Genomic DNA, 24,947 nt, shown 5'->3' on the forward strand with positions numbered 1-24,947 from the left:
TATATTGCTTTGACCCACTAACATTTCTGGGTTTTTGAGTTGATAATGGGATAACATCGGTTACATAAGCAGCATCCTACTTTAATGATGTAAAGCCTGCGAGTGCTCTGCGTCATCTTGACGTCACTGCACCCTCAAAACATCCTTTCTTTATTCCCACCTACATGCAGAGGCAAGCACCAAACTTTGAAACTAAAGTCCAACAATCTAATAGGGAAGAAACAATACTGTAGGAAACAGGCAGCGAGAACTGAAGCTGCTGTCCCTTAACTAGAAAAATATGAAGGGTTGGATTTGAGACTGAGGGTGGAGGTAAAAAAGAGCTGGTTAGATGGGTGGAATTATAGCTCTGGGCACACGGTGATAGATTGGTGAGTGTTGCCAAGGCCAACACTCCCTTGCCAAGGACCAGAGGGCAAAATGATTTTTGTGTAACATGAGGTGTGTCTTTGTGTTTATTTTCTGTAATTGGAGAGATAACCGTTATTCTTCAAACATTACATTATGAAAATTCACAAAACTGGTCTTGTATCCTAAAGCTCCCTAAAAATGTATACTACCCATCCACTCGCATTTGCTTACAGATGCACACGCACACACACAGACACACCCACAGCATGATGTGGGAATGCACTGTATTGTTACATGATGCTGTACACTGTACTTCTCTCCCCGTCTTTGCGTTGGTAGGTCTTTGGCTGGAAATCTGCAGAGTCCCACCATGGAGGCGGAGAGGAATAATGGCCTAAACAAAGAGATGGTGCTTCCACCAGTTCAACAAAACAGACCTGCAGTAAGAACAGTTCCTACATGACACCCTCCTTCTGTTCCTCCTCACAGGGAAAGGGGCCATAGGGATAGGAAGGTGCTATAGAGTTGAGATTCGAGGTGTGGGTAGGATTAGTAGCTAGGAGGATATGGGTGGTGTTGGGGGGGAGGGGCCATAGGGATAGGAAGGTGCTATAGAGTTGAGATTCGAGGTGTGGGTAGGATTAGTGGCTAGGAGGATATGGGTGGTGTTGGGGGGGGGGCATAGGGATAGGAAGGTGCTATAGAGTTGAGATTCGAGGTGTGGGTAGGATTAGTAGCTAGGAGGATATGGGTGGTGTTGGGGGGGAGGGGCCATAGGGATAGGAAGGTGCTATAGAGTTGAGATTCGAGGTGTGGGTAGGATTAGTGGCTAGGAGGATATGGGTGGTGTTGGGGGGGGGGGGGCATAGGGATAGGAAGGTGCTATAGAGTTGGGATTCGAGGTGTGGGTAGGATTAGTGGCTAGGAGGATATGGGTGGTGTTGGGGGGGGGAGGGGCCATAGGGATAGGAAGGTGCTATAGAGTTGAGATTCGAGGTGTGGGTAGGATTAGTGGCTAGGAGGATATGGGTGGTGTTGGGGGGGGGCATAGGGATAGGAAGGTGCTATAGAGTTGGGATTCGAGGTGTGGGTAGGATTAGTGGCTAGGAGGATATGGGTGGTGTTGGGGGGGGGGAGGGGCCATAGGGATAGGAAGGTGCTATAGAGTTGAGATTCGAGGTGTGGGTAGGATTAGTGGCTAGGAGGATATGTGTGGGGGGGGAGGGGCCATAGGGATAGGAAGGTGCTATAGAGTTGAGATTCGAGGTGTGGGTAGGATTAGTGGCCAAGGGAATATGGGTGGCGCGAGGGGAAAAAAGCATCATGGTCTAAAATGTTTGTCCTTGTTATATTAAGCCCCATGACCCTCCTTCCAAGTGCACTAACCTCACATGGTACACTTTCCATCCAGACTTTTACTCTAAATCACAAGCGAGCCTGTACAATCCCATGCTTTTCATTGATACATTTCCAATACACAGAATGTGATGTATCAATCCCTTGTGGCAAGCATTCAGACACAATTACATTTTCACTCTAGAAAAGAATGGTGTAATATAGCCCACAAATGCTGACCACAGAGGAAAGAGGACATTAGGCTCACTCTCGAAAATCTATATGACCCCTAGCTGCCTAATCTAAAAGTTACAGTTGAATGTGTGAGTTGAGGTAGGATGTCACTGAGGTTTTCGTGTGGGCCCCTTGCCTCACAGATACAGCATTGCTTTGTTCACATTTTAGCAAAGGAAAATGGCTGCTTGCTCTGAAAAGTGCAGTATTAGCCTACAGTATCCATCACATTGGGTGGCGCTAATTGAAAACCAATGAATTATTTGCTTCCAAATTCTCCCAAGAACCCGCTCAGTATATCATCAACATTTCAGCATGCATCCTATTCGTCTTTGTATGTTCTCAGTATTCTCTCATAGAGTTAATGTACAACTTGTGAAATTATGAAACACATAACTAACTACTACAAAGATGGTCGGTGTACTATAACCCGCTACTGTCAGTAAATGGTAAATGGCCTGCATCTATATAGCGCTTTTATCCAAAGTGCTTTACAATGAGTAGGTACATTCACCCATTCACATACACATTCACACACCGATGGAGGCAAGCTACCACGCAGGGTGCTGGCACAGCCGTCAGGAGCAATTTGGGGTTCAGCCTCTTGCCCAAGGACACTTCGACATGCGGACTGGAGGAGGCGCGGATCGAACCACCGACCTCTTTTATCCAAAGCGATTAGTGTGGACGACCCGCTCTACCTCCTGAGATACAGCCGCCCCATAACTGGGGCGGTTCAAAGTTTGTTTGTTTTTGTCTGCCGTCAGTATTCTTTCTCCTCAGCCACTCACTGGCCCCCTCTACTGCCTCACTAATAGCCTTTACTGCCTGAATTATGCTGCGGACACCAATGCCAAATGTATTTCATAGTGCTCATTAAGCCCTCATTAAAGTTGACTTTGATGTAGACCCTTGGCACCCAGTCTCCACCGGGAATTAGTCTAGTTTTCCAACCTCTGCTGCCAACTCAGTATACCTAAACATTTTCCTTTGATATGCCTCATCTACTGTGTCCTCCCACGGCACCGTGAGCTCCGCAAAATATGCAATCATCTGTGATTATCAGAGGTTCTCTGTCCATCCTTAGTTCATCTTACATCTGCCCAAAACTGCATCACTCTCCTTCCCATCAACTGACAAATCATTTTTTAAATGTTTGCTATCAACTGCTGCTGTTGATTTCTAAATGTTTGCTATCAACTGCTGCTGGATGTGTTGATATGAAACTTACTTTTACTTGAGGAGGAGAAAAACCTACCTCAATCTTTAGGGTTAGTTAGATCCAATTGAATGATATGGTAAATTTAAGGAGTTGGGACTACTTTCAGATTTCAAGCAGAAATCCCTTTAGATGTGAACATGAACAGGGTGCTTCTATTTCCCAATAGACCCTTCTCACACCGGCCATTTTGTGTCAAAAAGGCAGAATAAACACAGGTGCGATGAAAACACTAATGAGGGTTTCCACATTCCAATCATGGAAGTTTGAAACCCTCATTAGTGTTTTGCTTGCACCCGTGTTAACGCTGCCTTTTCGACACAAAATGGCCCCCGTGAGAAGGCTCTATATTAGCCCTGTCCCCTACACTACTTATTTAGATGATATAAATAATTAATTCCAAGCTTTGTTTTTATGGTAGTAATGTGTAATCTCTTTAAATTGACTTTTCCTTTGCCAGCCATCGATTCAGTCAACTGCTCTGTTTTGTGTAATCCATCAACTTCATTCAACCAGGGCAAAAGTGTAATTGATATTAGGAGATCCATGATGAGTTCTCATCTAAGCATGAAAATCAGTCTGAATTTCAAGTATGAAACATAATCTTACACGGACACGCACTCACACACACACGCACACGCACACGCGCACACACACACACACACACACACACACACACACACACACACACACACACACACACACACACACACACACACACACACCAGCGTGATAGCATGATAATCCCATTGATATAATTGGTGAAGATACTCATGACACAAAATGTGAGAATTGTATAGGCTACAGCGCTGAGCAGCAGTCAGCCTGCTGCAGGTGTCCATTAGTCTGGTTGATTACACATTTCACAGTCTGGCTTGTATTAGGATTAGGAAATGTGTTGTTTGTGCCTGATGGTGCTATGATTGCGTAATACTAGAGCTCACACAGGCCTGTATTAAAGGATAATTCTGGTTATTTTCAACCTGTCCCTTATGTTGCTAGGTGTTGCCATTATGATGATTGATTATGATTATGTTTCATCACTCACTTTACTGTAGAGCTTTACATACCTCCCAGGGGCGCTGTGGTAAGAACTGTGGTGGTGGTGGTAAAAACTAGGAAAATAAGCGGAATGATCCTTTAACTAATACCAGTATGATGTAGGAGTACAGGATACAGTATGTGACACTGTGTTTTCTTCCCTCTTAGTTATCATGGGGAGTGAAGATCAAGAAAAAGCTGAAGGTGGTGCTTCCCTACTTTGGTAAATTTAGACCCAGCGTGGGCCAGTGCTGCCACCAGTGCACCCCAGACAGTCAGGTGAGTATGCAGCGTGGAGAAGGAAGAGAAGAGTGCTAGAGAGAGACAGGAGAGGAGGGAGAAATGGTTGAGACAATCCTGGTACGAGTCCATCCATATGATCTTCCCATTAACAACTAGAGGGCACTCGGTAGAGCGCATATCTAAAGGCTCTTTCACACCGGCCTTGGAAGCCGAAAAATGTACGGAAAATAGGATTCGCACCTCCGATGTGGAAGTCGTGAACGCGCTTTGGTGGACAATTGTTTTACGCCTTTTGTCCCGCGACGGTAGGTAGTAACAGCGCCGGGTTACCTGGCAACCCGCCTCCATTTGAAAGCGTCGTCGCAGCGAGCCGGAAAAGGTGCGAATGGTCAGCTCATTCATAAAAAGATTACAGGGGAAATCACCTCATGTATCAAGAAAGTGCAGGAGTGAAAGTAAAAAAAGTAGCCTATACAATCATGACTGCAGGGGCGCCAGGAGGAATGCTCCGTGCGGTTGGGCTTTATGCTCAAACGATGTTGACATTAGTAGGTACAATTAACGGATATAATAATAAGCTTCAGAGGGCTATAGCTGTCTGTGGCGAGTTGGTCTGAGGTTATTCCCTCTCGAAATCAGCTCTGTGCATTCCCTTACAAAAACTACTAACGTTAAGTAGTCGTGCATTTATAGCCTATACTATTCCCCCGAGAACGTTATGCAGACTGCAGCTGTTTGATATGCGGGCGCTCGTTCGTTCATCATACAGTAGCCTAGGCTACACTAACCTATGAAAATATTCATTTGGGCTAGGAGGAGCTGGAAATCCCTCCGCTCGCCTTTCAATCCGGGAGCAGGGGATTTCACCTGAAAGTACACAGCAGCACGGGAATGTGGCCGTGCTGCTTGGCTCTGTGTGAAAGCAATTTCTGTGGCGAGGGTGCGGTCTTTGCGGGACTCCTAAACGGAAAGTTGTGGGCCGTTTTGTGACAAGCCGCATCCACCTCCACTGCCACACCCACGTTTGACCGTTGAATGTGGACAGTTAATCAGTTCTTCGTTGGCCCGTGACCAAACCTTTCTACAGAGTTTCATGCTGTTACAAGTTCAAGTTAAAAATTAGGCGCCTTTTTGTGATTGGCCAAGCCCATTGCCATGGAAATTTAATCAGTTCTAAGCTGGCCCATGACCTTCTTTTCTAAGTTTCATGCAAATGCATAGCTTTTTGAGATATCCTACAAACTGGGGCGAAAGCACGACCTCCCGGGCCAACTCTGCTAATCAAACAAATGTCCTGAAAGTGCGCCGAGATGCCTGAGGCTTAGATGTCCCTATTCAGACGGTGTCCTTCACAGGTCTCTTAGGATATAATTCATATGATTCATATTCATGTGATTAATGGGCTTCTGCCTGACGGTGCTTAATCTGGGTGGTGGTGGTAGTTGTTGTTATGGCCCTGGTCAGCTGGAGGTGAGTGTGTCTCTCTCTGTGTGTTTCTCTACGTGTCAAGGCTCAGGGCAAAAAGCTTGGAAAAAACTCTCCTTCCCTTGGCTTCCAGAACCTTCTGAGCGTCAACGAGACACACACCAGGTATTGATTACATCTGCCCAGACGAACAGTACCCACAAAACACACCCAGACCCATGTTCTAACTGCCTGCCTGCCTCGTGTTTTGTCTTGTAGGTACCGTGGCTGGCTGGTGCGCAGGGTGTGCTGTGTGCTGTATGTGAATGGATGCCAGGTTTACCCGAGTCCAGTTGGCAAGAGACTGGTTAGAGTCTGTCAGAGCAACAGGTACAGTACATGAGGGAAAAGAGAGGTACAGATGCCAGAGAAGAGTAAATAAGTGATAGGGCCAGATATTGAAAATGGAACAGGCCTCTGCATGTCTGGAGAGAGGGAAACAGAAAGGAAGAGGAAAGATAAGAGATACAGGCAGAGATATCGAAAATGAAGGCCAACATGGGGCCTGTGCAGAGCCAACGAAGGGAAATGGGATAACTTGAGACTGTTGCCACACTTTCCCTATCTCTGTCACTGAGTCTCCATTTTGTATTGGTTGTTTTCTCTCCCCCTCGTTCTAATTGAGTTTAACCTTTATGTAACCTCTTTACCCAAGGATGTTGTTGCCTTACTGAAGGCTGGTGTTAGTGTTAGGATGTTGTTGTCTCACTGGAAGACTGGTGTTAGTGTTAGGATGTTGTTGTCTTACTGAAGACTGTAGCCTGTACTACAAAGCAAGATTAGTGGTTTAGCGAGGTAACTTCAGGTTTAACCCTGGTTTAGCCGTACTACAAAGCAAGTTAACTTCTAATCACCATGGCAACTCATGCTGCAAAGCTAACCTGGTCCCGACCAGGTTAGCTTCAGAGGATAAGATCAAAATCCATGACAGACCCATGTAATCGGCTCTCTGGAGTCACTCACCATTCATATAAGATCGCCATATGAAAAATAGATTGCAGTCAACTGAGAATAGAACAAGAAAAACATTTGTGGCTCTGTAGGCTACATAATTAAATTAAGCCTACTTACCACTTTATGTCTTAACAGCTCAACGATGCGTGGAGAAATATGATCATGCACATATCATACACGGAGCCTCAAATGGAGTGAGGGTGATATTCTCCTACATGCCAGAAAAGCCTATACATATAATATAGATATGGGATAAATATGGGATAGCCCCAATAGGCTACTAAATATGCAGGCTCTTGCATGTTTCAGCTGGAACTGTGTCCTGTAGGCTGTATGCCAATATATGAGCAAAAATAGGCTAGTTTTTATCAATGAAAACCACAGGCAGGTATGCCCGCATCGTCTCAATTCAGTTCAGCAGTTTTCTCTTTTATATTAGGCATCAGCATTATCATTATTTTATATATTAATTATTCGATCAGTGCAACTACACACATAATGAGTGATAGAGATCATTATTCATTGACCATGCGTTTCTAAATCTATGGTCTAAATAGGTTTACAGATTGTGGAAATTTATAGGCTGAGATTACACATTTAGGGGACAGAAATCGCTGATCAAAGTAAATCAAATGACTGATGTGAATACAAGCGGCAGCTTTAGCAGTCCTTCAGCAGATTATATCCAACGCGGATTTTCATTCTGACATAGGTTACATTAAATATCCGCTAAAACTCTGATCACGCACTGCGCTTTCATTGAATGAGGAAATGGATGTGGAAATGGGTGTGGGCGTGGATCAACTCAGCTGTGATTGGCTAGCGCACCTCTTTCGCGTGGACGCGCGCCTGTGCACGAGCGAAAAACGTGCGCGTGCACAGGCAGATCCCAGATAAAGCCAGCTTCAGTTATCGAGTAGAAAACCAGCGTCGTAGTATCGTTAAACTAGATAGCTTTGATCCTGTTCAGTCAAACCAGATCAAAGTGACAGATCGCGGGTCTGTTAAGATAGCTTCGTAGTACAGGCTACTGGTGTTAGTGTTGGGATGTTGTTGTCTTACTGAAGACTGTTGTTAGTGTTATGATGTTGTTGTCTTACTGAAGACTGGTGTTAGTGTTAGGATGTTGTCTTACTGAAGACTGGTGTTAGTGTTAGGATGTTGTCTTACTGAAGACTGGTGTTAGTGTTAGGATGTTGTCTCACTGGAAGACTGGTGTTAGTGTTAGGATGTTGTTGTCTCACTGGAAGACTGGTGTTAGTGTTTGTGTATGTGAGTGCAGCACAGAAGCAGCTTTGTGCTGTGTTAACCCTGCTGTCCTGTGACCATGTTTTTCAGGGTGCAGGAGGCTCTCACAGCGGAACAAAAAGCACCAGAGGGGGGAGACAGCCGAGGGCAACTCAACAGCCTCTCACCATACATCACCCTCATTAACACCTGCATCTCTCCTGGTTTCTTGCGGTGTGTATGGGAAGAGGGGGGGGGTGTAGTGTGCATGAGAAATGGAGAGAGGGGGAGAGATTTGTCCATTTCTTTGTGTATTTATGTTTGTTTCCTTATAAAGCTGCAGCATACAACCTTCCAGTCAGGTGCCTATTTGGATGGGGTAGTTGCCAAGGGGCCCATAATCGTGAGGGTCCTTGGTGCTGCCATGGATTGTGACATCATCAGTGATGTCGTGGAGCACCGATGATCCGATAACATCAGCGACTTTACCGTTTCTAACACCCCAAACACACCAGAAGCATATCCGACGCTGAAGCAACACCTCGCGGAGGCAGTTGCATTTTGGCGTCCTTGTTAACAGTGGAGACCAATCACACCGCCTGCGGCGCTGCGCTGCGCCTCATGATGTTGAAGTGAGAATTTCGGCATCAGGTGAATCCCCCCCCCCCTCCGAATTTTTTAAAGATTTTTTCCCATTTTCTCACGAATTATATTTGGCCAATTTATCCCCACGCTGCCCTATTGGCTGTCCCGGTCGCTGCTCCACCCTCTGCGGGTCTGGGGCCAGCCGAGACAAGCACCATGCTTCCTCCGACACATGCACAGTTGCCAGCCGCTTCTTTTCACCTGAGAGGGGGAGCTTCACCGGTAGGACGTAGCACGTGGGAGGATCACGCTAGGCATCGGGTCTATTTTTGACGCGGGATGTCATCAGCCGCATGCAGCCAGACCTGAAGTCAATACAAATTGTGACCGGCACGGGGCAAAACAGAGCGCTTCTGGTGTGAATGGCAAGGCTCCTGCTCGACGCTTCGGTGACGCGCTGCTTCGGAGTTTTGCTGCTTCGGAGATGCTTCTGGTGTGTCCCAGCCATAGAACAGAATACAAAATATTAGGGAAGCAAGACTAAAGAAAAACAATTGAGAAAAGCTAATGTCAAATAAAAGGGAGTGTTTCTAGAATGTCTATCCATTTTCTACATAGCCAGCTTGCAGTGCAAGTTAATCCAATAGACTTCATCAGACAGCTCATCAAGATAAATAACTTGCCCAAACTTGGCTGAACTTTGCAGGTCCGGCAAGAGTGCCACACTTGCAAAATACTTTGCTGTTCAAGGTAGAAAAGTTGCATATTGTAGCTTTAAATTGGAATTGGGTGTTATGTCTCTGTCTGGCATTCAGAGCCTGTTTCAAGTAACCACCGACCGCATTACCATTCTGTGAACAGCTGGTGAAATCGAGTTGAAACTTTTGGCCTTTTTTTGTCTGTTTCTTATAGACTGTAGAATCTCTCCTCGCCATCTGCCCTGTATTTCCTCTGCTGCTCCTTTGTTTTCTCCATCGACTTTCTACATTCACCTCCTCTCCTTATCTCCAGTCATCTATATCCCTCTTCTCTCCTCCTCTTCCTTATCTCCAGTCATCTATATCCCTCTTCTCTCCTCTTTCTTTTTATTCCTCCATCCACTCTCCTTTCCTGTGTAGATTTGTGGGATGGGTGATGTTGAAGATGCTTGGCTCTGTATTCGGCAGTATTCAAGTTAACCTCAACCAACTGGCAGCTTTGCACAGAGCCTCACAACAGGTACATGTGAATTCACACACACACACACACACACACACACACACACACACACACACACACACACACACACACACACACACACACACACACACACACACACACACAACAACCTTGCCCAGAAGACACTAACACACACACAGGCGTGTGCACACGCGCGCATGCACACGCGCATGCACACACGCACACGTGTACACACACACACACACACACCAACCTTGCCCAGAAGACACTAACACACACACAGGCGTGTGCGCACGCGCGCATGCACACACACACACACACACACACACACACACATACACACACACACACACACACAGAACAACATGCCTCCCTGGCTTTTCATGCACAGATGACTCTACAAAATATGGCCAAAGTTTTCCTCCAAAATACAGAAAGTACACTAATTATATAAACAGTGATGTTTATGTTTTGGTGCCATACTCTCATGACTTGATGTCAGGGTGTTTTCAGCTAGCCTGGTAACCAGCCCGTCATGTGAACTCACATTTCATTTGGTTCTGCGTGACGGTCTGGCCCCAAAGCCAGTGGGGGGGTTTAGCAGAAGCTGCAGAGCGGAAGAGCCAATCAGCGACTGCGCTGTGATTGACAGCGCAAGTTAGCCAATCAGGAACGCTACTAGCACTGCACTAACAAAGCAATAATGGCCGCCTCCTTGCCTGATCATCGTGAGGAGTAATGTCAGCGTTTGTCTAGTTTAAACAGCCATAAAGTGCAGTTATTGCAGAAAGAGAACCAATAACAACAATTAAACAAGTACAGGAGTATCGCCGCAACCGCGGAGTTTCTCGGCTTTTGTTTTTGCTATTCTCCCGAGTGGATTTGGGTTTGACTGGATCCGACCCTGATTGGCTGAAGGAGTTGTCTGTCAAGGCAACTACGCCCGCCCATGCTCCCGCCCCTGCTAAGGACTGGGTGAAGAGTTGGGGCCAGACCGTCACGCAGAACCAAATGAAATGTGAGTTCATGTGACGGGCTGGTTTACCAGGCTAGTTTTCAGCCATATATTCTGATGAAACTTTTTTCTTTTCTTTTCTTTTTTTAGTCTGAAAACACTCTGACAACTGTGCTCTTTCTTGCCTTGTTACATTTAATTATCTGTGAGGTTTCAGCTGCACACTAGACAGCTCTAATTACATGGTTGGCTAAATGAGTACAAGTAAATAAATATCTGAAGCATGCTGCTGTTACAGAACTTGATTGCCTGATTGACTTCAGTGGGCTGTATCTTCAGCTGAAATCTCCTTAAAATACAGTCCAAGGCAAACAAAATAAACAGAAAAGCAACTGAAAATCAGAGTGTAGTATTTTTTACAGCAGTAATATAATAATAAATTAGAATACAATGTCAATATGTCTAAACAATGTTTTTGAACACTGCTTGGAGGGCATTTATTCAAAGGTTTTTTTGTTGTTGTTTTTTGTTGTTGTTTTTTTTACGTTTGAACGCCCGACTGGAGTAACTATTGTAAGTTTCGTGCTGATACATTGGATTTGGTCTCTAGTGATTGGTTGGAATTCCCCTCGGGGGATCCTATCATAGAAATAACACAAACAGAGGGCAATCTCAGACTAGAAGATGGAAATGAGTGTACGAGTTGACAATTCAGTCTGAATATGAGGCTAATGTGCTTGTCTACAGGCCTCTAAAGATTGGCAGAGGGGATGGAGCAACGACGGGACAGCAAGGGGAATTGGCCAAGTACAATTAGTACTTGGCCAATTCCCCTTGCTGTCCCAGTCATTGGGAGAAACATCCGAAAGATGGTGATGATTATTATTATGAATTATTTTGATAATTGCTTATTATAATTGGAGCATTTTTTTATTTAAAACATTTGTACCAATTTTACAAGTGTGAGATTACAATTTACGCAAAAGCGCAATCATATTTTATCTCTGCCCTGACTTCACCTTACAGTATATATTAAAATTACATTGAGTTCGGTGGTACAATCAGCGCCCCACTCCTCTATCTCTAATGGAAAGATCTGGTGCCGTTCGGGAGAACACAAACGGTGAGGGCCAAGCACAGAATAATGTACTTCTTGTTGACCTTGAGAAACACTATAGGTCTACTGTGGGCTTATATCTGCATTCACTCACACATCATCTACTGTACACAGAGATACTTTTTCTCCTTCTTTCCTCACCATTTTTGTGTAAAAAAGGATAGCTTTCAATGTTTTTTATACACTATCTGTGCTGGTTTAAAATATAAATTCATTTTCCTCGACAATCCATTCTGCTGATACTATCTTAGATAGGCGTGTGGGGCACGTTGATTCATATTGGTTAAATCTAAGGCCACAGAAATACTCTCCTAAGCCGTGTGTGTATGCGCACACATGCCTCCACTCACTGCTTGCGTGCACCAGCTTTGCACACACTGCTATTGTTTGCCATGGTGAGAAACAATGTGATGTGTGGTATCTAAAGCGGCATCTGTTCATTTGTTACTTAGGGCTCTGTGCCGGTGTATGTGTATGTGCGTCAGAGCATCCTGGACTGTGCTCTCATCCCTCTGGTTCTCTTCTGTCACAACCAGAGAGTCCCATATACTCTTTATCCCCTCCAGATTAACAGCTCCTGGCTAAGGTACACACACACACACACACACACACACACCACCACCACCACCATGCCCCCCGCTTTGGCCCAATCAGAAACTGCATCCATCCAGTTTCAACAGAACTGAACTGTGGTGTAACAGTTATGGCCTTTCAATTTTTTTAATTGTGACCTTTAAGTATAGTGCCTCCATCAGCCAATCAGTGTTATTATTTCAAAACGCCAGAACACACTGCCAAAATCAGCATAATCCCTTGTCAAAAGCACACCAGTGGTGTCTGAGATATCACGTTTGAGTTTAAAATGTTTTGTTTTGTTTTGTTTTGGGGCGGCCGTAGCTCAGGAGGTAGAGCGGGTCGTCCACTAATCGCTTTGGATAAAAGAGGTCAGTGTTCGATTCCCGGCTCCTCCAGTCTGCATGTCGAAGTGTCCTTGGGCAAGACACTGAACCCCAAATTGCTCCCGTTGGTGTGCCAGCACCCTGCGTGGTAACCTGCCGCCATCGGTGTGTGAATGGGTGAATGTACCTACTGACTGTAAAGCGCTTTGGATAAAAGCGCTATATAAATGCAGGCCATTTACCATTTACCAAATGTTGACCTTTAATTGCAGCGTCCTCATTAGTCCAATCAAATGTGTGGGGATAGCCGAATGTGTGTAGCATGTTTCATGTCAATCCGACTTGCGGTGCAAGAGTTCCATGTTCCTGAAAAACAGCCTGGCATAAGACGGTGTTATGGCCAGCTGGTCAGCCATTTCTTTTTACCCTTCACACTGAGAAGCATTGCTTTCCCTATAGGTCATTGCTGCAGAAAGTAGGCGTGGTCCTCCTGCCACCTTGTGCACTGACTGAGCAGGCTGCCGAGATGGACGGCCTGTACTCACCAGTCATGACCTCCGTAAGTCTGAGTCCTACTTAAAAGAACGCACCAACATTCTGGGAGATTCAACTACTTGCCATGATGGTAAGATGAGAAGACAGATGCTGGAATGTGTATTTGGTGACTTAAGGGGGGTAGGCTAGCCTGTACCATGGACTACCATTAGCTAAGCTAACTAGCGGAGGGAAGGGCATCTATCTTCACGTCTTACTATCCAGAGGGGCACAAATGGGCGAATCTCCCAAAATGTTGCCGTGTTCCTTTAAATGGACTGTTTTAATGTATATGGACATTCAGTAGAGCCACATACGCGCACCACACTCACTCATGCGCACAAGCACACACTCTTTCATTTCTCTCTTTAGTATATGGTTTTCACCGTCAGCTCCTCAGTCAGAATAGAAGGCCATCCTTCTCCCCCGTCTCCCTTGTCCCCCCAGCCTCATCCTACTCTCTCTATTCACTCTATTCATTCTCATAAATGACCAACGGGCTTGAATTTTCCTACAGAGATTGCTGCTTTAGAGTTGGCTGGAGTGAGGAGAGCGAGGGAGGGAGAGCGACAGGGATGAAAGGAGATGAATGGAGGTTAGCTTGATTGTGTGTGCTTGGCAGGCCCCCAGCAGGTTGTGTCTATTTTTATATGAAGGTAATTTGTCAGTTTCTTTTCCTTATTTGGGAGATTTCCATGGAGTGTATTAATGGCTCTCTCCTCTCCCTCTGCTGTTGCATTGTATCTGTTTGCCAAATAAAGTGCATTTCATTTGGAGGACTTACTGGCTTTATTAAGATCAATATTGTGCTATATACAGCTCAATAAAGTGGCTCGGCCTGGCATTCATCTGAGGGACTGTATAGCCACAGTGGAACATAAACAGGTTGTTTATGAGCCAGGCAAGTGAGTAGGTTTCTTTTTGCATTGACTTATGTGAGTAAAGCATATTGGCTCTGCGTGAGAAAGCAGCTTGTTTATTGGCTGTATTTCAATCTTAATAGACCTTTATTGTTTATTGAGTGTAGGCCTGCTTAGCCGCTCATCAATAGTAATTGAATTGTCTCTGTCTCTAAGGGGAAAACAGTACTTGAGGCAATGAAAGTATTTCTAAATCTCGTGAAGTGTCCCCCTTAGTCCCTTTCATGTCTACTCTTTATCCTCTCTGTCCTCTTCATTTTGACTTCTCTTCCTCCCGCTTGACCTTTAACACCCCCCCCCCCCCCCCCCCCCCCGCATGCTTTTTTTGTCTTCACCCTGAGGTCTGTTTTGCTGCGTTATATTGCTCCCCCAAGCCTTTGTCTGTGTCATCTCTATTTGCCCCCCTCCAGCTGGTCCAGGAGCTGCTTTGCGAGGGCCAGGCCATAAGTGTCGGTCTGTCATGGGAGTCCGGGCAAGGTGGCCAGTGGCTCGCTCGCATCAGAGGACTCATCAAAGACGGATCTGTGCCCGATGTCAGTCTGGTCCCTGTGGGCATCTCCTATGACTGTCCCCCCAAGGCTAACATACAGGTGGGCATCTCCTATGACTGTCCCCCCAAGGCTAACATACAGGTGCCTGTCTCCTATGACTGTCCCCCCAAGGCTAACATACAGGTGCCTGTCTCCTATGACTGTCCCCCCAAGGCTAACATACAGGTGCCTGTCTCCTATGACTGTCCCCCCAAGGCTAACATACAGGTGCCTGTCTCCTATGACTGTCCCCCCAAGGCTAACATACAGGTGCCTGTCTCCTATGACTGTCCCCCCAAGGCTAACATACAGGTGCCTGTCTCCTATGACTGTCCCCCCAAGGCTAACATACAGGTGCCTGTCTCCTATGACTGTCCCCCCAAGGCTAACATACAGGTGCCTGTCTCCTATGACTGTCCCCCCAAGGCTAACATACAGGTGCCTGTCTCCTATGACTGTCCCCCCAAGGCTAACATACAGGTGCCTGTCTCCTATGACTGTCCCCCCAAGGCTAACATACAGGTGCCTGTCTCCTATGACTGTCCCCCCAAGGCTAACATACAGGTGCCTGTCTCCTATGACTGTCCCCCCAAGGCTAACATACAGGTGCCTGTCTCCTATGACTGTCCCCCCAAGGCTAACATACAGGTGCCTGTCTCCTATGACTGTCCCCCCAAGGCTAACATACAGGTGCCTGTCTCCTATGACTGTCCCCCCAAGGCTAACATACAGGTGCCTGTCTCCTATGACTGTCCCCCCAAGGCTTACATACAGGTGCCTGTCTCCTATGACTGTCCCCCCAAGGCTAACATACAGGTGCCTGTCGCCTATGACTGTCCCCCCAAGGCTAACATACAGGTGCCTGTCTCCTATGACTGTCCCCCCAAGGCTAACATACAGGTGCCTGCATGCAAACACACAGACACACTTTCATGCACACACAAACGCGTCTTAAAGTGTCATCGTGTAGCTTCCTGTCCAGGATATATCGCCAGCATTGGCAATTCTCTGCGATCAGTTTGCTCCAGTAGCTTGGAGAATTTTCCCCTCCTCTCTCTCTCTCCATTCACTGCCGTTGTATGACGAAAGAGATTCTGATAAGATATTAAACAAACAAAATGTAGACATTCTGCTTTTTTTTTTCTCTCTTTCTTTATGTTTATGTAATCCGGTCAGAAGAATTTCAGGGTTCAACACTTGTTCAAATGACGTGAATGAAGAGAGAGAAAAAATGCCATTCTCCAATCATGTCTATTGGAGCAGTAGATAACCAAGAATAGTGGGGTTGTACAGTATCATGGCAAGGAAGTTACACAATTCAAGGGGCTAGGAAAGTTCAGCATTGCTTTAATACTGTAGGAACAATCTATAACAATACAATCCTTAGGGGCAAGTGAAGGTTGAGAAGCAAAACAGAATATCTCAGAATTGGCAATAATGATCCGGGATACAGCTTCACTGTTCTCTCATTACTGCATTGGGCTTGCCAAGGTTAGTTAATTATGTTAAGCCTGCATTTTATTTTGTAAGACAATGGCAACTGCCATTTGTCTCCATTAGTCTTCGTGTCTCCTATTATCAGAGCTTGGAGTGTGTGCTGGAGAGTGGCTGTTGCTTGGGTTAATTGCCATAATAAGGTCCTTGACTCATCAATTTATTCTCTGTAGTTCAGACACGATGTACAGTACAACATTTCACACACAGTCTTGTACACATACAGTACACACACACACAGCACACACACTCTTTGACGGGCTATTAATCTTATTGCTCATCATTGATACTGTTCATTAGTGATATTGCTGTTGTAATGTGCCTCCTAAAGGCAGGGACTCATTATGATATTATCACTCTGGCTAAACCCATTATCTAGCACTCCTCTAAGTAAGCAAGTATGTGTGTTGTGTGTGCGTGTGTGTGTGTGCGTGCGTGCGTGCGCGTGTGTGTGTGCATGTGTGTGTGATATCTCCACAGGTTGGCTTGAGGTCCATGTTGCGGTTCCTGTGGTCCTGTCTTCTCTGGAGGAGGACAGGTGGAAGTGTGAGGATCCACTTTGCGCAGCCCTTCTCTCTCAAGGTGCACAACAGAATTAGGCAAATCATCCAGGACCTGCTAATCATTTGCCAGCTGGTGCACAGGCAAAGAGCACAGTGACCCTTTAAACTCAGTTAACCAAATTGTCTTGTACAAATTAGGTTTAAAAGTCTTCAAGCTTTACCCTAACCTGAATTTAAAGAGCATGGTGCAGGTTAGAGACCACTTTGCATTAATATGTGGGACTTTTATGTAGCAATTAGGATTCTCTTTTGTTTTTGTTTTCCCCCCACACATAGCTGCATCTAGACTGGTTTTTGTAAAGTAGTTGGCACGCCCCCCTGAAAACCCACAAATCGAACACGTGACGTTCCCTCGGATCATTACCTCTGTACGCTGAGTGTCTGTTATTCGGGTTCCGTCAGCTGAGATGGCCGGTCGGGTGCAAGGTCTCTGGTCCTCCAAAATTATATTTCCAAATGGGCGTTATTTTGCTAAACTGATTGCATATTTGGGGTCTACTAGTTACGTTTGTCTATTAAAACTTCATAAAGTGCCATATTAACCATAGATATTAACCTTTATAGAGCCCCAACTAAACAGTTGCCTTGGGGAAAACATGGCATCGCAGATTTTCTCCTGCTCCTTCAGCACCGAAATGCATTCTGGGCAGTGTTGAATTATCATACCAGAGGGTCAAAATGATCGTTGTTGGAGGTAAATTATTGTACAAATACGATAATTATCGTACGTCTGGCAATGCTGACTGGTGTTTTGGAAAGTTTTTTTCTGCTGTACACATTGACCGTATTATTATTATTATTATTATTACAGTAAGTACAGTAGCCCGAGTGAGGCCACAGGTGTTATCTGCCCAGAGGGCTTTTTTTTTAGCACGTGCATTAATTATAATGCCACCTGCTTCTGCATATTTCTGCCCTGGGGACATGTTTTAATTTTGTTTTTGTCTTTTTGGGGTATTTTCATAAGAATCTTGAGTCCAAACTGTAAAAAAAAAAAAAAAAACTCTTTAACTCTTACTTTAAATCTGTACTCATTACGTTAGCCTTTCTTTTTTCTTTATCCTCACTCAGAGGCAGGTTTATCTAAAGATTAAGATTGGATAGCAACATAGCGGAATGGGATACGGCAGTGTTAAGAGGAGGCAAAGACGATTAATCCAGGATTTCAATTAAAGCTTTGTCTGATTTTCTTAACTCAGTCCACCAGATCTCCAGTATTGAATGATTTGGAGATAGTGCTTTGCAATTCTTTGAGAGTGTCTATGATTGTTTGCACGCATGGATGCATGTCACTAGCCATCTACATGTATGTGTGTGTGTGTGTGTGCGTGCATGTGTATGCGTGCGTGCGTGTGTGTGTGTGTGTGTGCGTGCATGTGTATGCGTGCGTGTGTGTGTGTGTGTGTGTGTGCATCTGTAGGAAATGTGTGAGACGGGGAGATGCAGAGTGGATGGATGGCGCCCTCTTCAGGACCTGTTGCTGCCAACTATCCTCAACAACAGGTATCACCAAATGATTGTGTGCGCTGTGTGTGTGTGTGTGTGTACAGTACATTTCACAAAGGGATTTGGTTGGGATTGTGTTTTATCTAACATCTGTGAAATTAAAAAGTTGCTTTCCCTTAAACTTTGAAGATCAACTTTCCTCTAAACCTTAAATTTGGCGCAGATATGATGCAAGTAGTGTGACTGTTTTCATCCAATTAGACTCGGTCCAATTAGCATAAAGATTACACAGTCTGCCAGTGAAAAAGATAACAGACAGAAAATATTGTCTTTCTGCAATCTCTGCTTGGCTTCTGCTCCCTTAATTCTTATGGAAGCAGGAAAAAAAGCATGGGTGAAAGAGATGTATGTGTGATATATGGAAAGAGGAAGAGAGGGATACTGTATCTACAGTAGATGGGATTGTTATCAGCATGTGAGCAGTTTGCTACTTAACATTGTGTCTCTGCCATGCTCACCGATTCTCTTTTGTCTCTGGCTGCTGAGCTCTTTTGAAGCCTCGTTTTTGTTTTATCCCCATATGATACATGAAGGTAGGGAATGTAGGAGCTGTTCAAGTGAAATGGAAAACCTATACGTACAAACACAACAAGTATGTTTTTTAACAGGAGTATGTACCAAAACATATATTTATTCTTGGTTGAAATAAACAGTCTCACCCTCTGCAGCACTTGGGTATTACAGAGCTATCATTTTATATTGTGCAGTGTGTGCAGCGTCTCTCTCTCTCTCTGTCTGTCTGTCTGTCTGTCTATCTCTCTCTCACTCACTCACTCACTCAACTAACACACACATACACAAAGATGCACAGTTGAGCTACATATATATTACTTGCATATATTACCACTTGAGCTCAGCTACTGATAAGCAGCACATAAAATGTGTCATGCATACATCCATTTTGGGGTGAAAAAGCAGTCAGCTTGTCCCTTGAGTCTATAGTGTTTTCTACCCCAGATGCATATTTTTCTTCATTCTCAGAAATATGGGGTTAGTCATCCACTCAGCTCTCATAATGGACATTAATGGGTTCACTCTGAATCCAGCTCATTTCTTGATTTATTATATTATTTAGCCTTTATTTTACCAGGAAGTCCCATTGAGAGTCAAAATCTCTTTTCCAAGGAAACCTGGCGGTAGGGGTCACACAATAAAACATATGGTACAATACAGTAGAAAATATATATATATTTTAAATATGTACAATAAAAAAGATCACAATTTAGATGAGAAACAGGAGCACACATCTTTCATAAGACGGGATAATTTGTTTGAACTGATTTAGGGGAATACAATTATCCAGCTGGAACTTTGACTGGAGATTGTTCCAGGGCATTTCTTGTAGAGTCGACTGAAAATAGTCATTAATTAATGAAATTGAGCCCATGACAATTGAATGAATTTAATTTACCTCTATGGCATTAAGGCTAATGATCAATCAATCATTCCTTTAAAGTCTTAGGTTTTGCCATGGCATCCCTCATGTACTGTATAAGTTAGAAGAGAGTATTTAAAATGATACTAGAAGGGCACTCAGAGCACAGACCTCCGCCACGGTTTGTGCTATTATTGTTTGTTCGTGAGGCTTGATCGTGAGTTGGATCCGCTCCAAAATGTAATGGCGTCTTCCTTGGCCCATGCTACAGCCTAACACAAAGTTTCATGAAACTCGTGCCAGTTTTTCCATAATCCTGCTGGCTGACTGACAAACAAACAAACAGACAAATGGCATCGAAAACAACCTCCTTGGCGGAGGTCATTATCATTCAGTTTATTCATCCTGTGTTCCGTGTCCCCTCATCTCCCCTCCCACTCAAGAGCTGACTCTGTATTTGGGCAGAGGATGATGTCGTGGCTCCTGCCTTCCCACGATGCACCTGAAATTATTCAGCCTTCCCATGATGCACCTGAAATGATGCAGCCAACTCATCCAGAGAGAGACCTCAGCATCGCCCTCATCCTCCACCTCCTCTACTGTAAGTCCAGGATTATGTACCGATTATGTAAGGCCTGATTAAAGTACCATGGACTTTTTCAAGCCCTCCCCAATTATAATGATGCATCAGTATTCACTCCTGTTGCCATGGGCATAGGAAGGAAGCAAGCAGTTGGCCATTGTGGGGGGGCAGATTTGACTACTGGGGTCCGGGGACATTCTAGTGACTTTTAAAAAGGCAATCTGAAAATAAAGAAAGGAAGACTCAGGGTGCTAATTGACAGAACAGACTTTATATGTTTGTTACTGCAGGCTTTCAGCCAAACTATCTAGTGTGGCCTGTTTCTCATTAATAATAATACAATAATAATATTTCCCAGCCAGAAAGAAAACCATCACAAAATGCTGGCTCCAGAAACATTGCCCCCGGTGGATATGTTTATAATTAATGTAAATTAGCTACATCGAATGGAGCAGCTGACCTATAGTCTGAGGCCACAAAAAGAAAAAGGGGACAAATTCTGGAACAAAGGACACTTTTCTTAGCCCATAAGGAATGCCTCCTACAAATGCCCTACTCCATTAATAGGCCTACTGTAATACTGTAAAGGGTATAAGTCATAGCATTATTGTATATGTTGCAATCTGGGAACCCAACGGTTAAAAGAAAAGTCAATTTTTAAGCGGTTCTATAGAGACACTCACTGCATGAAATAGGCCACGCCCATCACGGGGGAAAGCGCTCCATTCGCTCCCATACGCCAGCGTCATTTTCCTTGAATTAAACATAGCTAAAAGCTGTTGTGTGGTGGGCTGCGCAGACAACAAATGTAAAAAATCGCCAATTAACGTTTTTTTGTACTCCCGAGCAAAACAAGGAAGCCATTGAGAATTGGCGAGAAGAAAAATGTGGATCTAGCTGTCAAGGAAGTAAGTTGGAGTGTTCAACTTCCATATATGATTTTTGTGTGCAACACGTGACAGAGGAGAACGCCAGGATTGGGGGGGAGTCTTTGTTTTCCCCCGTTTTGTGCGTGGTTTCTGAATGATGACACGCTCCGCAGTGTCTCTATGCGTGACTGTCCGTATGAGCATGAGAGATCACCTGGAGTTCACCTGGAAGGGGTTAGGGTTAGGCTGAGTCGCCTGGGCGAATCCATCTCATGCGAGTGATGTCACTGGCGAGTGATGTCAATCAACTGGAAGTGATGTCACGCAATTGCTCGACTGTCATGTCATCAGGCAGTTGTGATGTAATCAGTGATGTCACTCACACGAGATGGATTCGCCCAGGTGACAAAGTCACGCATAGAAGGCTTGTTTGAATGTATGAATAACCGGAACTCAAGGGAAGAAAAAACTTTTCCGCTCCCTGCGAGCTCTGCCATTGGCTCCGACCAACCGACCGGCTCTGACCATTTATGGATTTATTTTCCGGTTCCTGCGTGTCGCTCTCAAATCCCTCCGTTGCTATGAAACAACAACAACACTAGCGTGTTGCTAGTAGCAAGTAGCAACTTGCTACATGCTGTAAATGGTAAGTTTTGACTACACACCGGTCACGTTCACTGCATTCTAATCGGGTAAAGCGCAGCATGCAAGCCTGCCCCCTACGAGCGCTGTTATTCGGCTTTTCACAGAGCTGGCTGACAGATTTTCGATGCAAGTCTTGAAAGTCTGTCTCGAGAGATTATGTTGTGACCACTCCTGACCTCTTGTTCTGTGTGTGTATTTTCTATTGAAAAAAGATCTAAAAAATAAAATAAAAAATATATATTTCCACCTCTGTGGACTCAGTGGGGAGTAGTAGCCTAGCCTAGCCTACCACACATACGCACATGATTTATTTATTTTTTCTCCAAGAGCCTCGTGGAGCCTTTCACTTCGTCGGGCCCTGGGGCTCGAGCCCCGGGAAGCCTGTGCATTAAAACGGCCTTGTGTACCTGACCTGTGCTGAATCATAAATTAATCTTCATAAGCCATTAGTCTAATCGTATGCAAAATGTCTAACATACTGTGTGTGTGTGTGTGTGTGTCTGTGTGTGTGTGTGTGTGTGTGTGTGTGTGTGTGTGTGTGTGTTGCCCATTTTTTAGCTGCAACCTCCTGCACAGCTGTGATGTCCACTGGTCTGGTGTCCAGTCTTTTGCTGCACAGACACCACAAGGTACAGTATATGTAGTGTCCCTGTGTGTGCGTGCATGTGTGGGTCTTTCTTTCTTTCTTATGCTGCCATTACAGTTTTGAATCAACCTTATGGTGCCATTAGATTTGAATCAACCTTTGCCCCACTTACGGCCGGAACACACATCTTGCGTGTGCTGTGCGTCTGCGTGGCGTCTGCGTGGCGTTTTCATTTCGGTTCCCATGTTAACAGGTTACAGCAGCCACACCACCGGCATCAGACGCGCGTCTCAGGCGCGTGTCTTGCGAGCGTGAGACGCGCGTCATCTAGAGAATAGAACCGAAGCCTATTTTTTCAGCTTTCCGCGCGCGTGTCTCTAGCGTCTCTACAGAAATCCACATTAAAAATGACCTATTTCTGTTCATAATCATATCATACAAGCACTATTTTCAAAGCAGACATAATAACTGTTAGCAGAGTGGGTTAATGCAGCAGTTCTCGCGTGCACTCCCAGAGCAGCAGCAAGAAGTGGTTCTTCTCCCATGGAGCAGTTTATTGACACTGACACTGGGTCAGAGACACACACACACATACATACGTTTTCCGTGCATGTCATTGGCTGTAACCACCTGTGTTGCGTTCAGGTAACATCCTAAATTACAATGTTATACAATTGAGAGCATATTCTCTTTTATATCAACAATAAAATTCTCACAACACTTCCGTGTTTATTTCTCTGGGCGAATTTGCGGCATATTTTTTTTGACTCTGGTTGCCAATCAAGGCTCGTTTTGATTTGAGACGAGGGGATGAGCTGAGCTCACAGCTACAGTTCTCCTGCCCTCTGAAAAACCAGATAGGCTACAACGTGGCTTCGTTCCTCCCCTCCCCACCACACACACACACACAAATCATACTGCCTCGATTCTGAAGTGAGCCCAAGCGATCTTCAGTTAAAATCATCATTGTATTGTTTATAGCAAATTTAATAAATGGTAAACTCTATAGGAAGATAGTTGGGAGACAGGCAGCAGCGCAGCAGCTGCTGCCGCCCCAGCCACGCTGCCTGTGTGGATGCCACGGGCGTGCCAGCCGCAGCAAGCACGCACACGCCACGCAGACGCCACGCACACGCAAGATGTGTGTTCCGGCCGTTAGGGACCTGGAATACTCCAATATGAAATGAATTGGTTTCCGTTGTAGATTATGAGTGTGGCACTGATTTTTTGAGTCATACTCTCTCTAGTCTCTATCTAATGGTTATTGTGTAAATCAGATTTTGGAATGAAATTTCACCTTATCTCTCCCTCCCCCCCCCTCCCTTCCCTCCCAGGGTGTGTGTGTGTCTGCCCTGTGTCGTGAGGTGGCCTGGCTAACAGAGGAAGTCTTGTTCAGGAACAAAGACGTGGGCTTCGGTGGAGGTTTGGTAGAAGTGGTCTACTATTCTCTGACGCTGCTCGCCCCTCACCTCATCTTCACTGACACACCTTCCAGGTTGGTTTTCTTTTTGCAAAAAAGGAAAAGAGAGAGAAGACCGATATGAAGTAAAGAGCAAAACTGTTTTTCTAATCAAAAATCCAATTTCCCTTTCGCTGAAACCCGTCTCCCTTTCTGTCCTTTCTTCCATTTGATCCATGCCTCCCGCCCTTCCTCTTTCTAGGAAAGATCCATTTATTGCTCCCCGTCCTTCCCTCGATGCCACACTCAGCCTCTCCCTCCACGCCCAGATTGTCACGCACACTTTCATACTGGAGGTTGTAGGTGGTGAGTGACAATGCATGTGTGTGTGTGTAGCAGACTGTTCTTTAATACTGGAGGCTGTAGTGTAGGTGGTGAGTGACTGTGTATGTGTGTGTGTGTGTGTGTAGCAGACTGTCCTGTGCTATATTCAAGCCTAAATATCATCCTTAGGCCCTCTGTCCTGCAGGCACCTTCTGTCAACGTGCAGCGGCAGACGGATGTTTTGGCTGTGGCTACTGCTGTTGACATATGACTATGGAAACATGAATACTGTATTTAAAGTTTTAGCACTTGAAACTCTTGAGTGTTAAAAATATGCAAAGCTTTGAGCGCTGTGGGCTACGTTCAACAGTACATAATTTCCGCTGCACATAATGAGAAACAGAAGCCAGTGCTGTGAAGACAGGTCACCAGTGGCAGCGCAGGTCCCTCTTAGCTGTTGGAGGTGTTCCTTCTCTCAGCTCCCGTTGCTTATTTTCTGTCCATTTCCTATTGTCAATACATATGACACGTAGGGATTGACGTCAAATAGCAGCTAGTGTATTATCAGTCTATTATTATTATCATTAGTGTATTATAGTGTACTAATAGCAGCTAGTGTATTATCTAGGCAAATCAGACAGCTTCAAGGGCATTCATCTGTGGCTGACTCTGCTTTGACCTCCCCATGGAGGGGGTCAGGTGAAAATAAAATTTGCAGACCGTCATGAATAAAATATCACATTTATTAATATGATTACGCAGATCAATGTCATGACCCCTATTAAGCCTGCATAAGACAGCGTAGTAGAGAAGGCA

General features: G+C 45.0%; 1 protein-coding gene across 1 annotated transcript in view; it reads left to right on the top strand.

The window, feature by feature from the left end:
- Positions 1 to 721: 721 nt before the first annotated feature.
- The window catches only part of gpat2 (glycerol-3-phosphate acyltransferase 2, mitochondrial), a gene marked incomplete at both ends in the record, with an annotated part of 42,610 nt that continues 18,384 nt past the window's right edge, over positions 722 to 24,947 (top strand). Inside the window, 15 exons of the mRNA XM_083645303.1 lie at positions 722 to 793; positions 4,349 to 4,459; positions 5,940 to 6,013; positions 6,107 to 6,217; positions 8,180 to 8,302; positions 9,772 to 9,871; positions 12,357 to 12,490; positions 13,263 to 13,362; positions 14,668 to 14,847; positions 16,762 to 16,863; positions 18,265 to 18,347; positions 20,169 to 20,326; positions 22,381 to 22,451; positions 23,743 to 23,903; positions 24,070 to 24,173. Of these exons, the coding sequence (XP_083501429.1) occupies positions 722 to 793; positions 4,349 to 4,459; positions 5,940 to 6,013; positions 6,107 to 6,217; positions 8,180 to 8,302; positions 9,772 to 9,871; positions 12,357 to 12,490; positions 13,263 to 13,362; positions 14,668 to 14,847; positions 16,762 to 16,863; positions 18,265 to 18,347; positions 20,169 to 20,326; positions 22,381 to 22,451; positions 23,743 to 23,903; positions 24,070 to 24,173 (1,684 nt within the window). The remainder of the gene's footprint in view (positions 794 to 4,348; positions 4,460 to 5,939; positions 6,014 to 6,106; positions 6,218 to 8,179; positions 8,303 to 9,771; positions 9,872 to 12,356; positions 12,491 to 13,262; positions 13,363 to 14,667; positions 14,848 to 16,761; positions 16,864 to 18,264; positions 18,348 to 20,168; positions 20,327 to 22,380; positions 22,452 to 23,742; positions 23,904 to 24,069; positions 24,174 to 24,947) is intronic.

Source organism: Poromitra crassiceps, assembly GCF_964638095.1.
Source record: "Poromitra crassiceps genome assembly, chromosome: 10".
Lineage (NCBI taxonomy): Eukaryota > Metazoa > Chordata > Actinopteri > Beryciformes > Melamphaidae > Poromitra > Poromitra crassiceps.